Source organism: Pongo abelii, chromosome 18 (assembly GCF_028885655.2).
Source record: "Pongo abelii isolate AG06213 chromosome 18, NHGRI_mPonAbe1-v2.0_pri, whole genome shotgun sequence".
Classification (NCBI taxonomy): domain Eukaryota; kingdom Metazoa; phylum Chordata; class Mammalia; order Primates; family Hominidae; genus Pongo; species Pongo abelii.
The window spans coordinates 2,554,706-2,569,817 of NC_072003.2; the positions used below are offsets into that span (position 1 = coordinate 2,554,706).

Here is a 15,112-nt window from a genome sequence, read left to right on the forward strand (position 1 = left end):
TGCTCATGAATATGGTAAACAGTTAATGATATCCATTGCTAAGTCAAGGATGTTTTAATCTCTAAAGGAACAACCCAAGTAATAGGAGAAAGGAGTACATATTTTTAAGCTAATAGAAGGGAAAAATAGAAAAATGAAAAAAAAATGTGATAGAAGAATTGAGAAAAAGGAACATAGAACATATGGGCTAGCTAGCCCTGAATAAGATGATAGATTTAGGCCAGTCATGGTGGCTCACACCTGTAATCCCTGTACTTTGGGAGGCCCAGGCGGGGGCATGGCTTGAACCTAGGACTCCGAGACCAGCCTGGGCAACATAACGAAACTCCACCTGTACAATAAATTTAAAAATTAGCGGGGTGCAGTGGTGTGTGCCTGTAGTCCCAGCTACTTGGGAGCTGAGAGGATCACTTATGCCTAGGAGGTTGAAACTGCAGTGAGCCATGATCACACCACTGCCTTCCAGCCTGGGCAAGAGAGTGAGACCTTATCTCAAAAAAAAGTTATATATATATATTAGGTTTAAATCCAAACATCGGTACTTACATTAAATATAAGTGGACAAAGACTCCACTTAAAAGATTAAAATTATCAAAAAGGATACTCAAAAGGTTAAACATAGAATTACCATATGACCCAGCAATTCCATTCCTAGGTATATAACCAAAAGAACTGAAAAACCTACATCCACACAGAAACTTGTATAAGAATGTTCATAGAAGCATTACTCATAGTGGCTAAAAGTGGAAACAACCCAAATGTCCATCAGCAGATGAATGGATAAACAACATGTGGTCTTGCTGTATGATATGGAATATTCCTCAGCCATAAAAAGGGTTGAAGCACTGACATACACCACAACATGGATGAACCAGAAAACCAGACACAGATCATATGCTGTGTGATTCCATTAATATGAAATGTCCAGAATAGGCAACGCCATGGAGGCAGGAAGCTTATTAGTGGTAGTCAGGTGCTGGTGGTGTTAAAGGGAACGGGGAGTGACTACTCATGGGTACAGGGTTTCTTTTGGGAACAATGAAGTGTTTAAAGTTGAGTGTGATGATGGATCTGAATGTGCTAAGAGCAGCTGAACTGTACACATTGGTGAATTATGTGGTATGTGCATTGTATCTTAATAAATCTGTTATAAAAAGAAGGAGGAAAAGGGGAAAGGGGGAAGCCCCACTCTGGGAACCAAAGTCGGGCCCTTAGTTGTGTGAGGTCTCTGTAACATTCTTCCATGCTGACAGCCTTCTCCTTTACCTCTCTTTCACTAAGCAGACACTCCATGTGGTTTCCTTTCTTTCCCTCCCTCCCTCTCTCTCTCTCTCTTTCTTTTCCTTCCCCTTCCCCTCCCCCTTCCCCTTCCTCCTTTCTTGGAGTCTCCCTCTGTCACCCAGGCTGGAGTGCAGTGGCGTGATCTCAGTTTGCTGTAACCTCTGCCTCCTGGGTTCAAGCAATTCTCATGTCTTAGCCTCCGGAGTATCTGGGATTACAGGTGTGTGCCATGTTCGCCGGGCTGGTCTCAAACTCCTGGCTTCAAGTGATCCACCCGCCTAGCCTCCCAAAGTGCTGGGATTACAGGCGTGAGTCACCGTGCCCAGCCTCCATGTGGTTTTCTGTTTTGCACTCTGTAAAATCCTTCCCATCCTCCAACCTCAGGCAGTGGAGCCCAGGGTTGTCCAGCTGTTTGAATAGGGAGAAGAGGGGAGAAAATAGGAGGGAAAAACAGTGGTTACTTCTCAAAAATGGCATCCCACTCTTTTCGGCACCTGGGAGTAGATGAACATGGACGCAAACCAGGGTGGTCAGCTGCAAGTTTAGAAAGGCAAAAACCTGAGGTCAGGAGTTTGAGACCAGCCTGGCCAACATGGTGAAACCCCGTCTCTACTAAAAATACAAAAAATTAGCTGGGCATGGTGGCGTGCACCTGTAGCCCCCGCTACTCAGGGGGCTGAGAGGAGAATGGCTTGAACCCAGGAGGCAGAGGTTGCAGTGAGCCGAGATCACACCACTGCACTCCAGCCTGGGCAACAGAGTGAGACTCTGTCCCAAAAAAAAAAATAAAAGCAAAAACCTGGAAATGAGTCAAATGAAATTTTTAAACAGCTAAATAAAATCTAGAAGCCTTCCCTGGATGACTAAGAAGCAGTTAAAATAAGTGGGGGTAGATCTGTATTTACTGACCTAGGAATATCTTTAAGACATAATATTGAGTAAGAAAAGAATGTTGGCTGGCCACGGTGGCTCATGCCTGTAATCTCACCACTTGGGGAGGCTGAGGCAGGTACATCATGAGGCCAGGAGTTTGATACCAGCTGACCAACATGGTGAAACCCCGTCTCTACTAAAAATACAAAAATTAGCCAGGTGTGGTGGTGCACGCATGTAACCCCAGCTACTCAGGAGGCTGAGGCAGGAGAATTGCTTGAGCCTGGGAGGTGGAGGTTGCAGTGAGCCAAGGTCACGCCACTGCACTCCAGCCTGGCGACAGAGCGAGACTCCATCTCAAAAAAAGAAAATAAAAAAGAAAAGCATGTTACAGAATGGTAGATATGCGATGATACCATTTGGCAAAAACAGCACCCAGCCAGTCCTGAGCAAGGCGCACAGGCCCACGCAGGTGCCTTTGCCAACACAGAAGTCTAGAGGGTGCACAGCTGCCTGGCCACAGTGGGCTGAGCCAACAGACTGCAGGAGTCTTTGCATGAATATTTTACAAAGAAAATCTATTTGCAGATTACATGCCTAATAGAAAATATTTCTAAAGGGGAAAAAAGCAAAGCAAGCCTCTTGTATTGACTGGATGCTTCAAAGGCACCAGGAATTAGGGAGGCACTGTGTGCTGAGGTTTCACACTGGGTGGGCCGGAGGAGGAGCCAAACAAGCGCTCCACCCTGTCCACGACACCAGCAGCAAGGGCTGTCCCAGGCTCCCTTACGTTACTCTACTTCCACTCACAGCCCCTTAGTAGTGTGCCTGTGCATTCACGTGGCAGATGCGCGTAGTGGCAGAGGCAGCAGCCTAGAGCAAGACCAGCAGGTGTCCAGGCCCTTGCTTCATTGGAGGCTTGGTGAGCCTGGTGGGAAGAGGTTTCTTCTGACGTGCCTCCCTCTCTGGGTTGTTTTCTAACCTAGGTACAGTGGTGGATTGGTTACTGTCCTCAATTTCATGCTCTGCTGAACTTCATGACAGGCCATGAGATGCTGGTCATGTATGCCCAGATCGGGGGCATCCCAGAGCACCCCATTAGTGCTTGTGTGGACCAGATTCTTGAGGATTTAGTCAAGTACATGTACGCCGACAAGCTGGTCAAGACCTACAGATGAGATCTGGGGCTTCCTTCAGCCCCTCCACCTCCAGTTACAAGATGAGTTCCAGTTCTTCCCAGACCTGGAGAGCAGGGCAAAGCCCCCAGCTCTGGGCATGAGGTCACTGCGCAGGTGGTTGGGGGCGGCCTCCATCCCTGCAGGAAGAGGTAAGTGGCCTGGGCTGCCTCAAGGTACCCCTTCCTCTTGGTCCTGGGCTTGACTGGGTTATGAAGCTGACCCAGGCCAAAGGCAGCTTATGTGGCTGAGGTCAGGCAGATGGCATCACAGGTGTTACTGTCCTGATAAGGTGAGGACGGACCTTTCTCCCTGCCACTTTATGAAGGGCTTTCTATTTTCAGTAAGTTTGCATTTTAAGCCCAGAGTTACCTCATACCACTGGGTCTGGGGTACTTGAACTGCTGATGCTCTGCTAAGGCGCATGGGGTATTTCTGAGGCTTCTGTTGTCAGTGATAGAAGCCCGACTCCAATTAAAGCAAGGCCACAGGCCCCGCAGGTCCAAGGACTCCCTTCGTGTTGTGTGCAGCGCCCCCGGAGGCACGCAGCGGTACTGCACACCCAGGATTGGGATGCAGAGGTGCCCACACCTCTGGCAAAGTGAGCCCGGGGTCAGATGATGATGTCCCTTGGGTCTTCTCTCTTTGTTGGCTCCTGTTTCAAGCAGGTTTTTATGTTTCCCTGCATCTTCTGAAGATCAAATGAGTTCACATTTGCAAAGTTTAGAACAGCGTGTTGCACATAGTAAATGCTATATGGTTTGTTTTTTTGTTTTTTCTTTTAGACAGAGTTTTCACTCTTGTTGCCCAGGCTGAATGCAATGGCATGATCTCAGCTCACTGCAACCTCTGCCTCATGGGTTCAAGTAATTCTCCTGCCTCAGCCTCCCGAGTAGCTGGGATTACAGGTGCCCACCACCACAGCCAGCTAATTTTTGTATTTTTAGTAGAGAGAGGGTTTCACCATGTTGGCCAGGCTGGTCTCAAACTCCTGACTTCAGGTGATCCACCTGCCTCAGCCTCCCAAAGTGCTGGGATTACAGGTGTGAGCCACCATGTCCATCCAGTTTTTTTTTTTTTTTTTAAGTTAGCTAAGATGGGCCAATGCCCTTCCTCTCAGATGGAGAAGTGCTTGCCCTCAACACTTCAAACCCTCAAAGAAGACTCGTCAGCCATGTGCTCACCCTGGACTCATCCCCGTGTCCAGGGGAACGGGTTATTCCCTGAGTGGATAGCCCAAGCCACAATTCAGCTCTGGGTGAAAGTGGTGGGTGAAAGTGGTGGGCTGCATTGCTGAAAGCCCCATGAGGGGTGTGGGAACACTTCCTGAATAGAGAAGGAAAGGGGGTGAGTGTTGAACCGGCACTGCTCACTGCTGGAGACTGACCATTGCCATCACCCAACCTTCTCCCTTCCACCCCCAGTGGTGGTAACCAGCGGAAGTTGAGCACTGGCATCGATCGCCCTGATCGGAGAGCTTGCCTTCATCCGATCAGGATGAAGCCATCCACTGGCATGGACTCCGTGGCCTGGCGCCTGCTCTGGAATGCTGTGGCACAAGCCCACGAGTCCGGCAAGGCCATCGTCATCACCTCCCATAGGTAGAGCCTGGGTCTGTGGGTCACAGGAAGTTTCAAAACCAGGTAGGCTGGGAAGGAGCCAGGTGGCCAGAAGACCCATCAGCAGCTGGTGGAGAGTCTTTGAGGAGATTCCCTAGGCTCTGCACCTGAGCCACACTCTGAGCATGGGTATCAGGAATGGCCTGATCAGGCCACCAACGCCTTCCTGTCTGCATGAGCCTTTGACACCCCCAGCCCTGTCTCAGGCCCCTGCCCTCTCCCCAGCATGGAGGAGTGTGAGGCCCTGTGCACCTGGCTGGCCATCATGGTGCGGGGGCAGTTCAAGTGTCTGGGCAGCCCCCAGCACCTCAAGAGCAAGTTCGGCAGTGGCTACTCCCTGAGGGCTAAGGTGCAGAGCGAAGGGCAGCAGGAGGCGCTGGAGGAGTTCAAGGCCTTCATGGACCTGACCTTTCCAGGTGTGTTTCAGCCCTGGCAGCCCCCACTGGGTGGGCCCTGGGCCCCTGCCTAGGCATCTCCCATCTGCCGTGAGGAGAGTCGGTGCCTCACCCCTCCCATGTCCTATCTCCCTGATCCCTGGGATGAGGACCCCAATGCCGAGCACCCAGGCACCCTCCCCGATCCTCCGGTCCAGCTGTCACAGCAACATCATCTCTCCTTCGTGCAGGTAGCATCCTTGAAGACAAGCACCAATGCATGGTCCATTACCATCTGCTGGGCCAAGACCTCAGCTGGGTGGTGAGCGCACATTTTTGAGGTGACCCTTTCTGGGGTAACTCTGTCTCTCTTTCTGCCTCTCTTTCTCTCCTCCCCATCCCCCTGAAGTCATGTTCAGTGCTGCCCCTGTCCTCTGCCATCTCCATGGCAACGTTCACGTGGATTTCATAGAACAGAAGGTGTTTCTGCTGGAAGGGACTTTGAAGATTGGCTCCTCCTGCCCACTTATTTCATGGAGAGGAGAGCAGGCCCAGAGAGGGAACACCAGATGCCTGGGGACACACAGCAAGCCAGGGACCCCACCAGGCCTCTGGCCTTCTGATACCATTCCCACCCAAGAGCACAGACAGCTGAGATCCGTAGCACTGACTTCTTGGGAGGTGTTCTGGAGCAGCTGAGAGAGGGATGGGCCTCTTTGGGGCCTTGTCACAGTCCCAGAGGCCAGCCCTTCCCACCCTCTCTCTTCCCCTGTGTGCGTCTGTGGGACAGCCTGGCCACAGAAGCCTCCTCCCTCCCCTCAGGTGTTTGGCACTCTGGAGCAAGTCAAGAAGAAGTACATGCTGGACGATTACTCAGTCAGTCAGGTCACCATGGAGGACGTCTTCCTGAGCTTCGCCTGCCCTGTGCCCCTGGTCCAAAGTGAAGACCAACGAGAGCAAGCAGAGCAGGCGGGCTCCTCATCGTGCTCGCTGCCTCCTTCCCTGCCTCCCTCTCAGCTTTTCTCTCCGCCTCCCTCCCTGCCTCCCTCAGAGCCTGTCCTGCTGTAATAAGGACAGACCAGTGCCAGGTTGGCCCAGGTGCGCATGGCCTGCCCTGGGTTTCCAGGGCTTACAGAGACAGCTCTCGGCCCAGCTAGCTCAGCACAGGGCTGTCCCCCTAACTGCAGTGCACGGAGCAGAGTGGGGCCCACTGGAGAACTTAAGAGGCCTGCTGGAGAACCCAGGTGCGTTTCCTTAGAAAGGGATGCCCGAATACCACCTGAGTAGCCTGTGGTCTTATTGAGACCTGGCTGTGGAAGCAGCCTCAGAACATCTTGCATGTCCTTTCCAAGGGCGGTGGCCAGGGGGTGACCACAGTACTAACCATGACCCGACCAGGTGCCAGCTCTGTGGTTGGTCCCCTGTAGGCATTGTGTCATTTGATCACACCACCCTCAGGCCCGGCCTCAAGGGGTCTGTCCTGGTCATCCCCTTGCTCATGGGCAAGAAGTCTGCAGGGCAGAGGGAAATGCTCACCTAAAGCTTGCGCTCTTCCTTCTCTAGAATCCCCTGCCCAGATGGTTTGTCCATCCAGTGCACTCCCTCCCAGGGCAGGCCATGCCGCCCAACACACCCTGAGACGCGAGATGCAGCAAAGCAGCGGCTCTGCAGAACTGCGGGGGGAGTTTGGATGGGTGCGTGGAGGTTTCCACACGTGTGCAGATCCTTTGGAAAGCAGGATAGAGCCAGAAACAGAGAGGAGGGTGCCCGTAGGCCAGGGTGGGGCTGGCTTCCATGATCACATGCAAGAGTGAAGCTTCATGGAGACCATGATTCTAAACTCACACCTGGCCTCACAGGTGGTAATGTCACTGTTCTTCTGAAGGAAGGAGGAAATATTGACAAGTTTGCTAGCCTAAGTCAGGATGTTACAATATTTAAATATTTGGATGTGCGCTTTCATCTTCTTCCCTGGCTCCTGCAAATTTAGGGCTGCATGTGATCCTATATCCACCCATGAAGTGGACAGCGCCCCACCTCCCACATGGGTAGACTGGCTTAGAGGCAGCCAGTAACTTCCCACGTCAACAGGCAGGGGAGCCAGGGTTGCACTGGGGCAGAGGTTCTCGCAGTGGGGTTCCCAGCAGCAGCAGCACCATCAGGAAACTTGTTAGAAATGTAGGTTCTTGGGCCCCACCCAAAACTTACTGAATCAGAAATGCCTGGGGCAGGGCCAGCAATCCGAGTTGCAAGAAGCCCTATAGCAGGTGCTCTGGCGCAGCTCCAGCATGAGAACCACTGAGCAGAGGCCCCATGGGCGCCAGACCATCGCACTGTCCAGATGCAGATGGATGTGGCCGCATGCCTTTGTCATGTACACTCATCTCTCTTCTGAGACAGGCTCCATCCAGCGGCCTTTCTCTCTCTGTGGAGCTCACTCTGCCCCTTGCCACAGGCCCCTCAGCTCCCCTCTGGGAAGTGCAGATGCTGGTCTCTGCCCCTTCTCAGCCAGGACTCAGGAAAGTGTCATGCACAGGCCTTGCCTATGCTTCCTGCACCCCTTGCCCAGAACAACAGCGTCGCACACCCATGGTCACCAACCCACCCTCCTCAGTCCTCGTTTCAGGTGACTGCTCCCTGTGATGAAAGCCACTCCCTGGGCTCCCACATCCAGCTCTCATTCCTCCCATGCTCCTCTCTGCCTCCACTGAAGGCCCATCTTCTTCTCTGAATGTGGGATTTCTCAGGCTCCCAAGCTACTTCACTTTCCCTTCTCTCCTCCGCCCCTCACTACCCATAACGTTTTCAACCGACACCTCATTCCACCAGGAATTTCCCTGAGCTCCTAACAGTTTAGACTTTTCCAACAAGGTCTCACCTTCCTGAAGCCCAGTGGGAAACGGGCCCACACCCTGGAGGAGCCACTTATCACCCCGGGGCAGCCCTGGAGGCTCCCACTGCCAGCGCAGGGTGTGGGGCGAAAGCAGGCATGGCTGCAGTCAAGACAACTCCTGCTCCCTGAAAAAGAAATTTGCCTCTCCATATTGAAAGGAGAGTGATCAGGACACAAAGCACAGAATAGAGCTAAACGACAAGGATGCTGTTCTAGATTCTAGAGGCAGCTGGTGTGGCTAATGTGCTCATGGCTGGCTCTAGTTGATTAATCTCTTCAAGACGCTATGGAAGCTAACCCTGAAAGTGCACCTCTGCCCTAGGGGGAGACAGGTAACAGTGACAAAGTAGGAAACAGTAACCCAGGAGGACAAAAGTGAGATGAGGGGATAAGAAATCTGGGGGCTGAGAACATGGAACATCTGGGGAGCAGGCCCCAAACTCGCTCAGCCTGTCCTGTCTTCACCCTCCTTCACCCGCTTCCTGATTTCGGGACAGGGAATAGTCCCAACTTCAGGCCCTCTCTGGGGCCACGGACTCTTCTGTACCCTGTGCTGTGATCACGTGTTTACTCTGTCTCTTGCCCCAGGCCGGCTGAAGCCTACACGCCAGGGCTCCTGTCTGTGTGCCCAGGGCAGGCCCAGTACTTGAAGGGGTTCTATGGGGACCCGGAAGGATAGAAGGGTGCAGACTGAGGGAAGCGTGAGGGAGAGGTGGGCAGCCTTGGCCCAGGCCCCTGCCTTCCCCAGGAAAAGCCCCTCTGTCCTCCACCACTCAGGAGGCTGTGAGTCTTCCCCTTGACAGCCTGTGCCGTAAAAGGGGTGCGGTGTGGCTGATTCCTGAAGGACAGCTCAGATGGGCTCTGCCCAAGACAAGAGTGAGCAGATGGGACACTTCCCGCGGCGAGCAGCTCCCAGGTAGCAGCCGAGGAGGCCAGAGAGGGGGCAGCATCTGGCCAAAGTGATGGGGAGGGCTTGCCCCAGGGCTGGAGCACTGAGGTGTCCAGGGTGCGCCACGTTTCGCAGGAAGAAGGGCTCAGCGTTCCGCGGGGGAGACTTCCAGCGCCAGCTCCGATCTCCTCTTTCTCTACCACCATCCGGGCCAGCATCCCCGCCCAGCAGCGGCTCAGCCACAAACCCAAGGGTCTCCACCTGAAGCAGGCGGCGGAAAGCAAGGCCGTGCAGGCTGGTGGTGAGAGTCGCGGGCCCAGGAGCGACCCCGGGACCCGGGCAGGGCACGGCCTCGTCCTAGAAGCGCCACGTCGGGGCTGTCCCAGGCTGGATCACGGCCACGACTGCGAGGGACGCCAAGGAGTCCTCTTTCCCCTGGCCGCAGGCGTGCGCCTTCGCAGCCCATCTGGCACCGCAGATTCCGGTTGCCGGGGTCAGCGGCAAAGCCCGCACCCAAGCAGCCGGGAGGGGACGCCTAGAAACCCCTGCCCGCCGGCCAGGAAGCGCTCCTCCGGGACCCCAGCCCCCGTTGGGGAGGCGGGGCAGCCACGCGGGTTCCACCAATCAGCGGCCAATGTTCGAATTCGCGTCCTGGCGCGGCCAATGGCGGGCGCCCGGAGCAGGCGGGGTGGACGTGGAGGGCGGTAAATAAGGCGAGCACGGGGTGGGACGTGGGCGGGGCCGGCGGCGGCCCCCCCGGGTAGGCCAATGGGAGGGCCGGGCGCGTTTGAAAACTGGGGTGGGCGGTGAGGCGGGGTCTGCGCCTGCGCAAGGGCTACGCGCGCTCCAGCCGGGGCGCGGGCGCGCTCTCAGGCGGGCTCCGGCGGCAGCGACGCGAGCGCGGCGATGGGGAGCGGCGGCGGTGAGTGCGGGGCGATGTCCGCTGGTTTCTGCCCCACACTCCTTCTGCCTGCCCTGCTGGGCGGACGGCGGGTCCCGCGGGAGGGGAGGCCCTGGCGGCCTGAAGAGGGCTGGCTCGAGCTCTTTAACCCGGGGCGGATGTCGCGTCCCGCGCAGGGAGCCCCGGCGGCCGGGCGCGCGGTTTAAATGCCCGGCGGGCGCCCGAGCCCCTCGGCGGCTTCCCCCGCATCGGCGTTTTCCGGCCCTTTTCTGGGGCAGCGATCGGGTCCCAGGGCGGCGATCCGGCGATCGGGTCCCGGGGAGCCAAACACCAGCGCCTCCTGGTCGGGGATAGGGCTGCGGAGCGCGTGGGGGCGAAGCGATCCCACAGCCTGGCCCAGCCCTGACCGAGCCTCCGTCCAGCGGGGCCGTGGACCTAGCTCTGTGGAAAGCAGCGTTCGGCCCCGCGCGTGTTGAGGCACAGGAAGCACGAGCTGTGGTTTCAGCTATTATCACAGTATCTGTCCTGGAGCCGGGGAATGAGGAATATTTTGTGGAGAGGTCTATAGAATCTTTGAGAATTCGTCGCCCTGGAATACGTTTGGCTTTTGCAGCTGATTTAATTGTCGACAGGAAGACCCGGGTCAGGAGAGGGGAGCCAGGAGCAATCGCTAGAAGTCCTAGCAAGGCGGGGAGGGATTTGGGCCCACAGAGGGGAGTGGTGCTTCCTTTCAAGACTGGAAGGAAGAATGGATAGAAAGGTAGATTTGTAGATGGGGAGGCAGGAACCTGAGGTGAGGAAGGGGTTGCTGGAGTAGGAGTTGGAAAATCCGGCTGTGGGAAGACGAGAGAGCACATCTGAGAAGCATGTCTGGGCTGCCTGCCTGGTGGGTGGAATGCCCGTCTCACCTTGAATGATTGCATCTGTACACAAACCTAGAGGTCTAGGTTTGTGTTGGGACCTGAGCAACAACCTTACTGCGTAGCTGTCAACTCCACATTCTACAGTGGAGGGCACGCTGAGACTCTGCAGAGCTGAGACTTGGACGCACACTGCCCCGGCCTCCAAGTCTGTGGCTTCTCTCCAGGGCCGACCCTTCTAATTTGGACTTGAAAACCAGACTCCTTGGGGGAGGGATAGCATTAGGAGATATACCTAATGCTAAATGACGAGTTAATGGGTGCAGCACACCAGCATGGCACATGTATACATATGTAACTAACCTGCACATTGTGCACATGTACCCTAAAACTTAAAAGTATAATTAAAAAAACAAACAAACAAACAAAAAAACCCAGACTCTTCAAGCCCACAGATCTTTATTGAACATTATGCACCTTGGTCACGTGTGCAAAAAGCAAAGCTGTCCAGCAAAGGCCCCAGGAGTTTTCCTGAGAGTGGGAAACCGTCCTCAGCCTCGGCAGCTTTTTCCCCTTCCTGCCTGTCATGTGGGCTCTGGATCAGAAAGTTTCCCAATAGCCAAGTTACATGATATGCGCTATTTGCCATAAATATTTGTTGAATATTTGAAAATGAATGATCTCTTCTGTAATTTGTGCAATGCCACTCCTTTACATAATCTTTGTTTGGGACAAGAAGCATAGTTCCATCTTTTGTGGCACAGGGAATAGTAACCATTAGATCATCTTCAGATGTAACTTTTATTCTTTTTTTTTCCCTTCAAGGGTGTGTATATAGAATAATTTTTCATCTTATCAAGGCTTCTGTCTTTTTTTCCTTCAGTGGTCCACTGTAGGTGTGCCAAGTGTTTCTGTTATCCTACAAAGCGAAGAATAAGGAGGAGGCCCCGAAACCTGACCATCTTGAGTCTCCCCGAAGATGTACTCTTTCACATCCTGAAATGGCTTTCTGTAGAGGACATCCTGGCTGTCCGAGCTGTAAGTCCCTGGATGAAAATACTATGAGCCCTAGCATTGTTGATTATACCATCAAGGCCTTGTGTTCTTAACTGTCAGAACAAAACTTTGGCTAAAAAAGAGGTCAGGGGCAGAGGCCAGGCACGATGGCTCACGCCTTAATCCTAGCACTTTGGGAGGCCGAGGGGGGTGGATCACCTGAGGTCAGGAGTTCGAGACCAGCCTGGCCAACTTGGCAAAACCCCTGTCTCTACTAAAAATACAAAAATTAGCCGGGCGTGGTGTCTCACGCCTGTAATCTCAGCTACTAGGGAGGCTGAGGCAGGAAAATTGCTTGAACCTGGGAGGTGGAGGTTGCAGTGAGCCGAGATCACACCACTGCACTCCAGCCTGGGCGACAGAGCGAGACTCCGTCTCAAAAAAAAAAAAAAGGAGGGCAAAAAGGAAACAAGGATGATATCATTACCAGATGCTTTCTTTAAGACATTCTGATTACAGAAATTCGTATTGCTGTCTCCTAGCACGCTAAAGTTGCCTCTGTTCATTGCAGTGTCAACAAAGAAAGTAACTTTTTTTTTTTTGAGACAGAGTCTCGCTCTGCCGCCCAGGCTGGAGTGCAGTGGCGCAATCTCTGCTCACTGCAAGTTCCGCCTCCCAGGTTCATGCCATTCTCCTGCCTCAGCCTTCCAAGTAGCTGTGACTACAGGCACCCGCCACCATGCCTGGCTAATTTTTTGTATTGTTAGTAGAGTTGGGGTTTCACTGTGTTAGCCAGGATGGTCTCGATCTCCTGACCTCGTGATCCGCCCGCCTTGGCCTCCCAAAGTGCTGGGATTACAGGCATGAGCCACTGCACCTGGCTGAAAGTACCCTTTTATGGCAGTGAAATTTGCATCCCTTAAAAAATAGGATAGTGTTTAAAAGAATAAGAATATGTTCTTGAGCACAAATCCCATGTAACATTTAACACTGAAAAGGACTCTAGGAGTTATTTTCTAGATATTGGAACCATAGGCTTACTTTGAGTGACTTAACCTAGAGTATACAGTGGATTCATGGGGAAATGCCAGCAAGAACCCATTTTCTGACTCCCAAAGCCACCTCCATTGCAGGTGTGACACAGTTTATGGACCCCAGGGGGTGCTGAATTTCCAATGGCAGTGGAAACTTTGGTGCTTAAAGTGTTCACCTGTGCTCCAGGTCCTGGCCTGGACACTCCTGCGTTGGCCCAGCGCATAGGCTCCGGGTTCTACCTGAGACTTCCATCATGGGTGTTGTTCTTTGCCCTGAGTCCCTGTGACCTGTTTCCACACTCCCACTAGCAAGGCCTCCAGTGGGGAAGCACAAAACACATTTCCGTCCTGCCTGCCCCCATTTAGAGTGTTTCCCCTGTCTTTGGGTGTGATGCCTTTGCAGGGATGTCGAACCCTCTTTCTCAGCCTAGGTGTTTGTTTCCTCCTTCCCAGATCATTGTCCTCTGCCGTGCTTTAGAACCTCAGAGAAACTCGTTTCTGGGCTCTTTTATCTGTTCAAAGCGACAGTTACTTTCACACAGAGATTGGGGACCTCACCTACTTGGGATGGGGAGGGCGATAGGAGACCCTACATCTGCCTCTCGTCCTCGAGAGCCTCCAGATGTGGGGCTTTTGGGTGGTCCCTCCATCACCCAGCCCCGGCCCCTGTTGTTCTGCAGGTACACTCCCAGCTGAAGGACCTGGTGGACAACCACGCCACTGTGTGGGCATGTGCCAGCTTCCAGGAGCTGTGGCCGTCTCCAGGAAACCTGAAGCTCTTTGAAAGGTATCTCTGCACCCTGAGAATGGCTCAGTCTTCTCCTTCCTTGGCCTCCCTATGTGCCAGTCTGTGTCTCACGGCCTGATTCAGCAACGATTTTCCTGTTGCTGTCTCCCATAACATTGCCTCATCCCCTGGGGAGTGACTGAGGGTGGGAGAGACCTCACGCATTAGGCTGCACAAGCCACACACCGTCCAGCAGGCTGTGCATTCAGTCATCCCTCACGCCACTGACATGGGCCCGTGGTGCCTCCAGAGGGCTGTGATCCATTCCCACATGACCCAGACAAGAGTCACCTTCCTGTGGAAACTTCACTCAGCCTTCCTTCCCTTTGGTCAAAGCCATCTGAATTCTATCCTATAGCGTTTCGCTCACTGGCTGATCCCACCCCAACCTGCACCCCGCACGCTGGCCCCCGTCCATGTGTGCTCATGGTCCCAGGTACCAGCCGCCCTCAGAACAAACCAAGGAACGACAGCTCAGGCGGGGATTTTTCTTTTTTGTTGTTGTTTTTTGTTTTTTGTTTTTGCTTTTTTTCTTGAGACGGAGTCTCGCTCTGTCACCAGGCTGGAGTGCAGTGGTGCAATCTCGGCTCACTGCCACCACCAACTCCCTGGTTCAAGCGATTCTCCTGCCTCAGCCTCCCGAGTAGCTAGGATTACAGGCACGCGCTACCACGCCCATCTAATTTTTGTATTTTTAGTAGAGACGGGGTTTTGCTGTGTTGGCCAGGATGGTCTCGATCTTCTGACCTCATGATCTCAGGCGGGGATTTTTCTGACAGGGATTTGCTGTGACCCTCGTCCACCTGAGTTGCCACAAATCCAGATGGACAGCCACCCGGGGCAGGCAGCCATGTTGCCGCAGCTATGCTTGGGCTGCTTCCAGGGGGAGTGCATATATTTCTTATTGAGACATGATCCACACATCACACAGTTCACCCATTTAAAGTGTATAACTCAGCCGGGTGTGGCGTCACACCTGTATTCCCAGCACTTTGGGAGGCCAAGGCGGGTTGATCACTTGAGGTCGGGAGTTCGAGACCAGCCCGGCCAACATGGCAAAACCCTGTCTCTACTAAAAATACAAAAATTAGCTGGGTGCGGTGATGGGCGCTTGTAGTCCCAGCTACACTGAAGGCTGAAGCATGAGAATTGCTTAAATCCGGCAGGCGGAGGTTGCAGTGAGCCAAGATTGCACCATTGCACTCCAGCCTGGGTGATGGGGTAAGACTGTCTCAAAAAAATAATAATAAAATAATAAAACATGGCTGGGCACAGTGGCTCACGCCTGTAAACCCAGCACTTTGGGAGACCAAGGCAGGTGGATCACGAGGTCAAGAGTTTGAGACCAGCCTGAGCAACATGGTGAAACCCCGTCTCTACTAAAAATACAAAAATTAGCTGGGCGTGGTGGTGGGCACCTGTAATGCCAG

The 15,112-nt window shown here is 53.6% G+C and overlaps 2 protein-coding genes across 4 annotated transcripts in view; both read left to right on the plus strand.

Annotated features, from left to right (window-relative positions):
* LOC112129411 (ATP-binding cassette sub-family A member 17-like) overlaps positions 1-7,571 on the plus strand; it is a 111,919-nt gene extending 104,348 nt beyond the window's left edge. The window contains 6 exon segments of the mRNA XM_063717818.1: positions 3,141-3,314; positions 3,367-3,481; positions 4,717-4,930; positions 5,174-5,364; positions 5,574-5,644; positions 6,145-7,571. Coding sequence (XP_063573888.1) covers positions 3,141-3,314; positions 3,367-3,481; positions 4,717-4,930; positions 5,174-5,364; positions 5,574-5,644; positions 6,145-6,390 — 1,011 coding nt within the window. The 3' untranslated portion in view covers positions 6,391-7,571.
* A 2,342-nt stretch (positions 7,572-9,913) lies between these two features.
* CCNF (cyclin F) overlaps positions 9,914-15,112 on the plus strand; it is a 31,564-nt gene continuing 26,365 nt past the window's right edge. The window contains exons 1-3 of one of the 3 annotated variants that reach the window (XM_009250343.3): positions 9,914-10,026; positions 11,749-11,903; positions 13,576-13,682. In XM_009250343.3, the coding sequence (XP_009248618.3) occupies positions 10,011-10,026; positions 11,749-11,903; positions 13,576-13,682 (278 nt within the window). In that variant the 5' untranslated portion in view covers positions 9,914-10,010. 3 annotated transcript variants of the gene reach the window in all.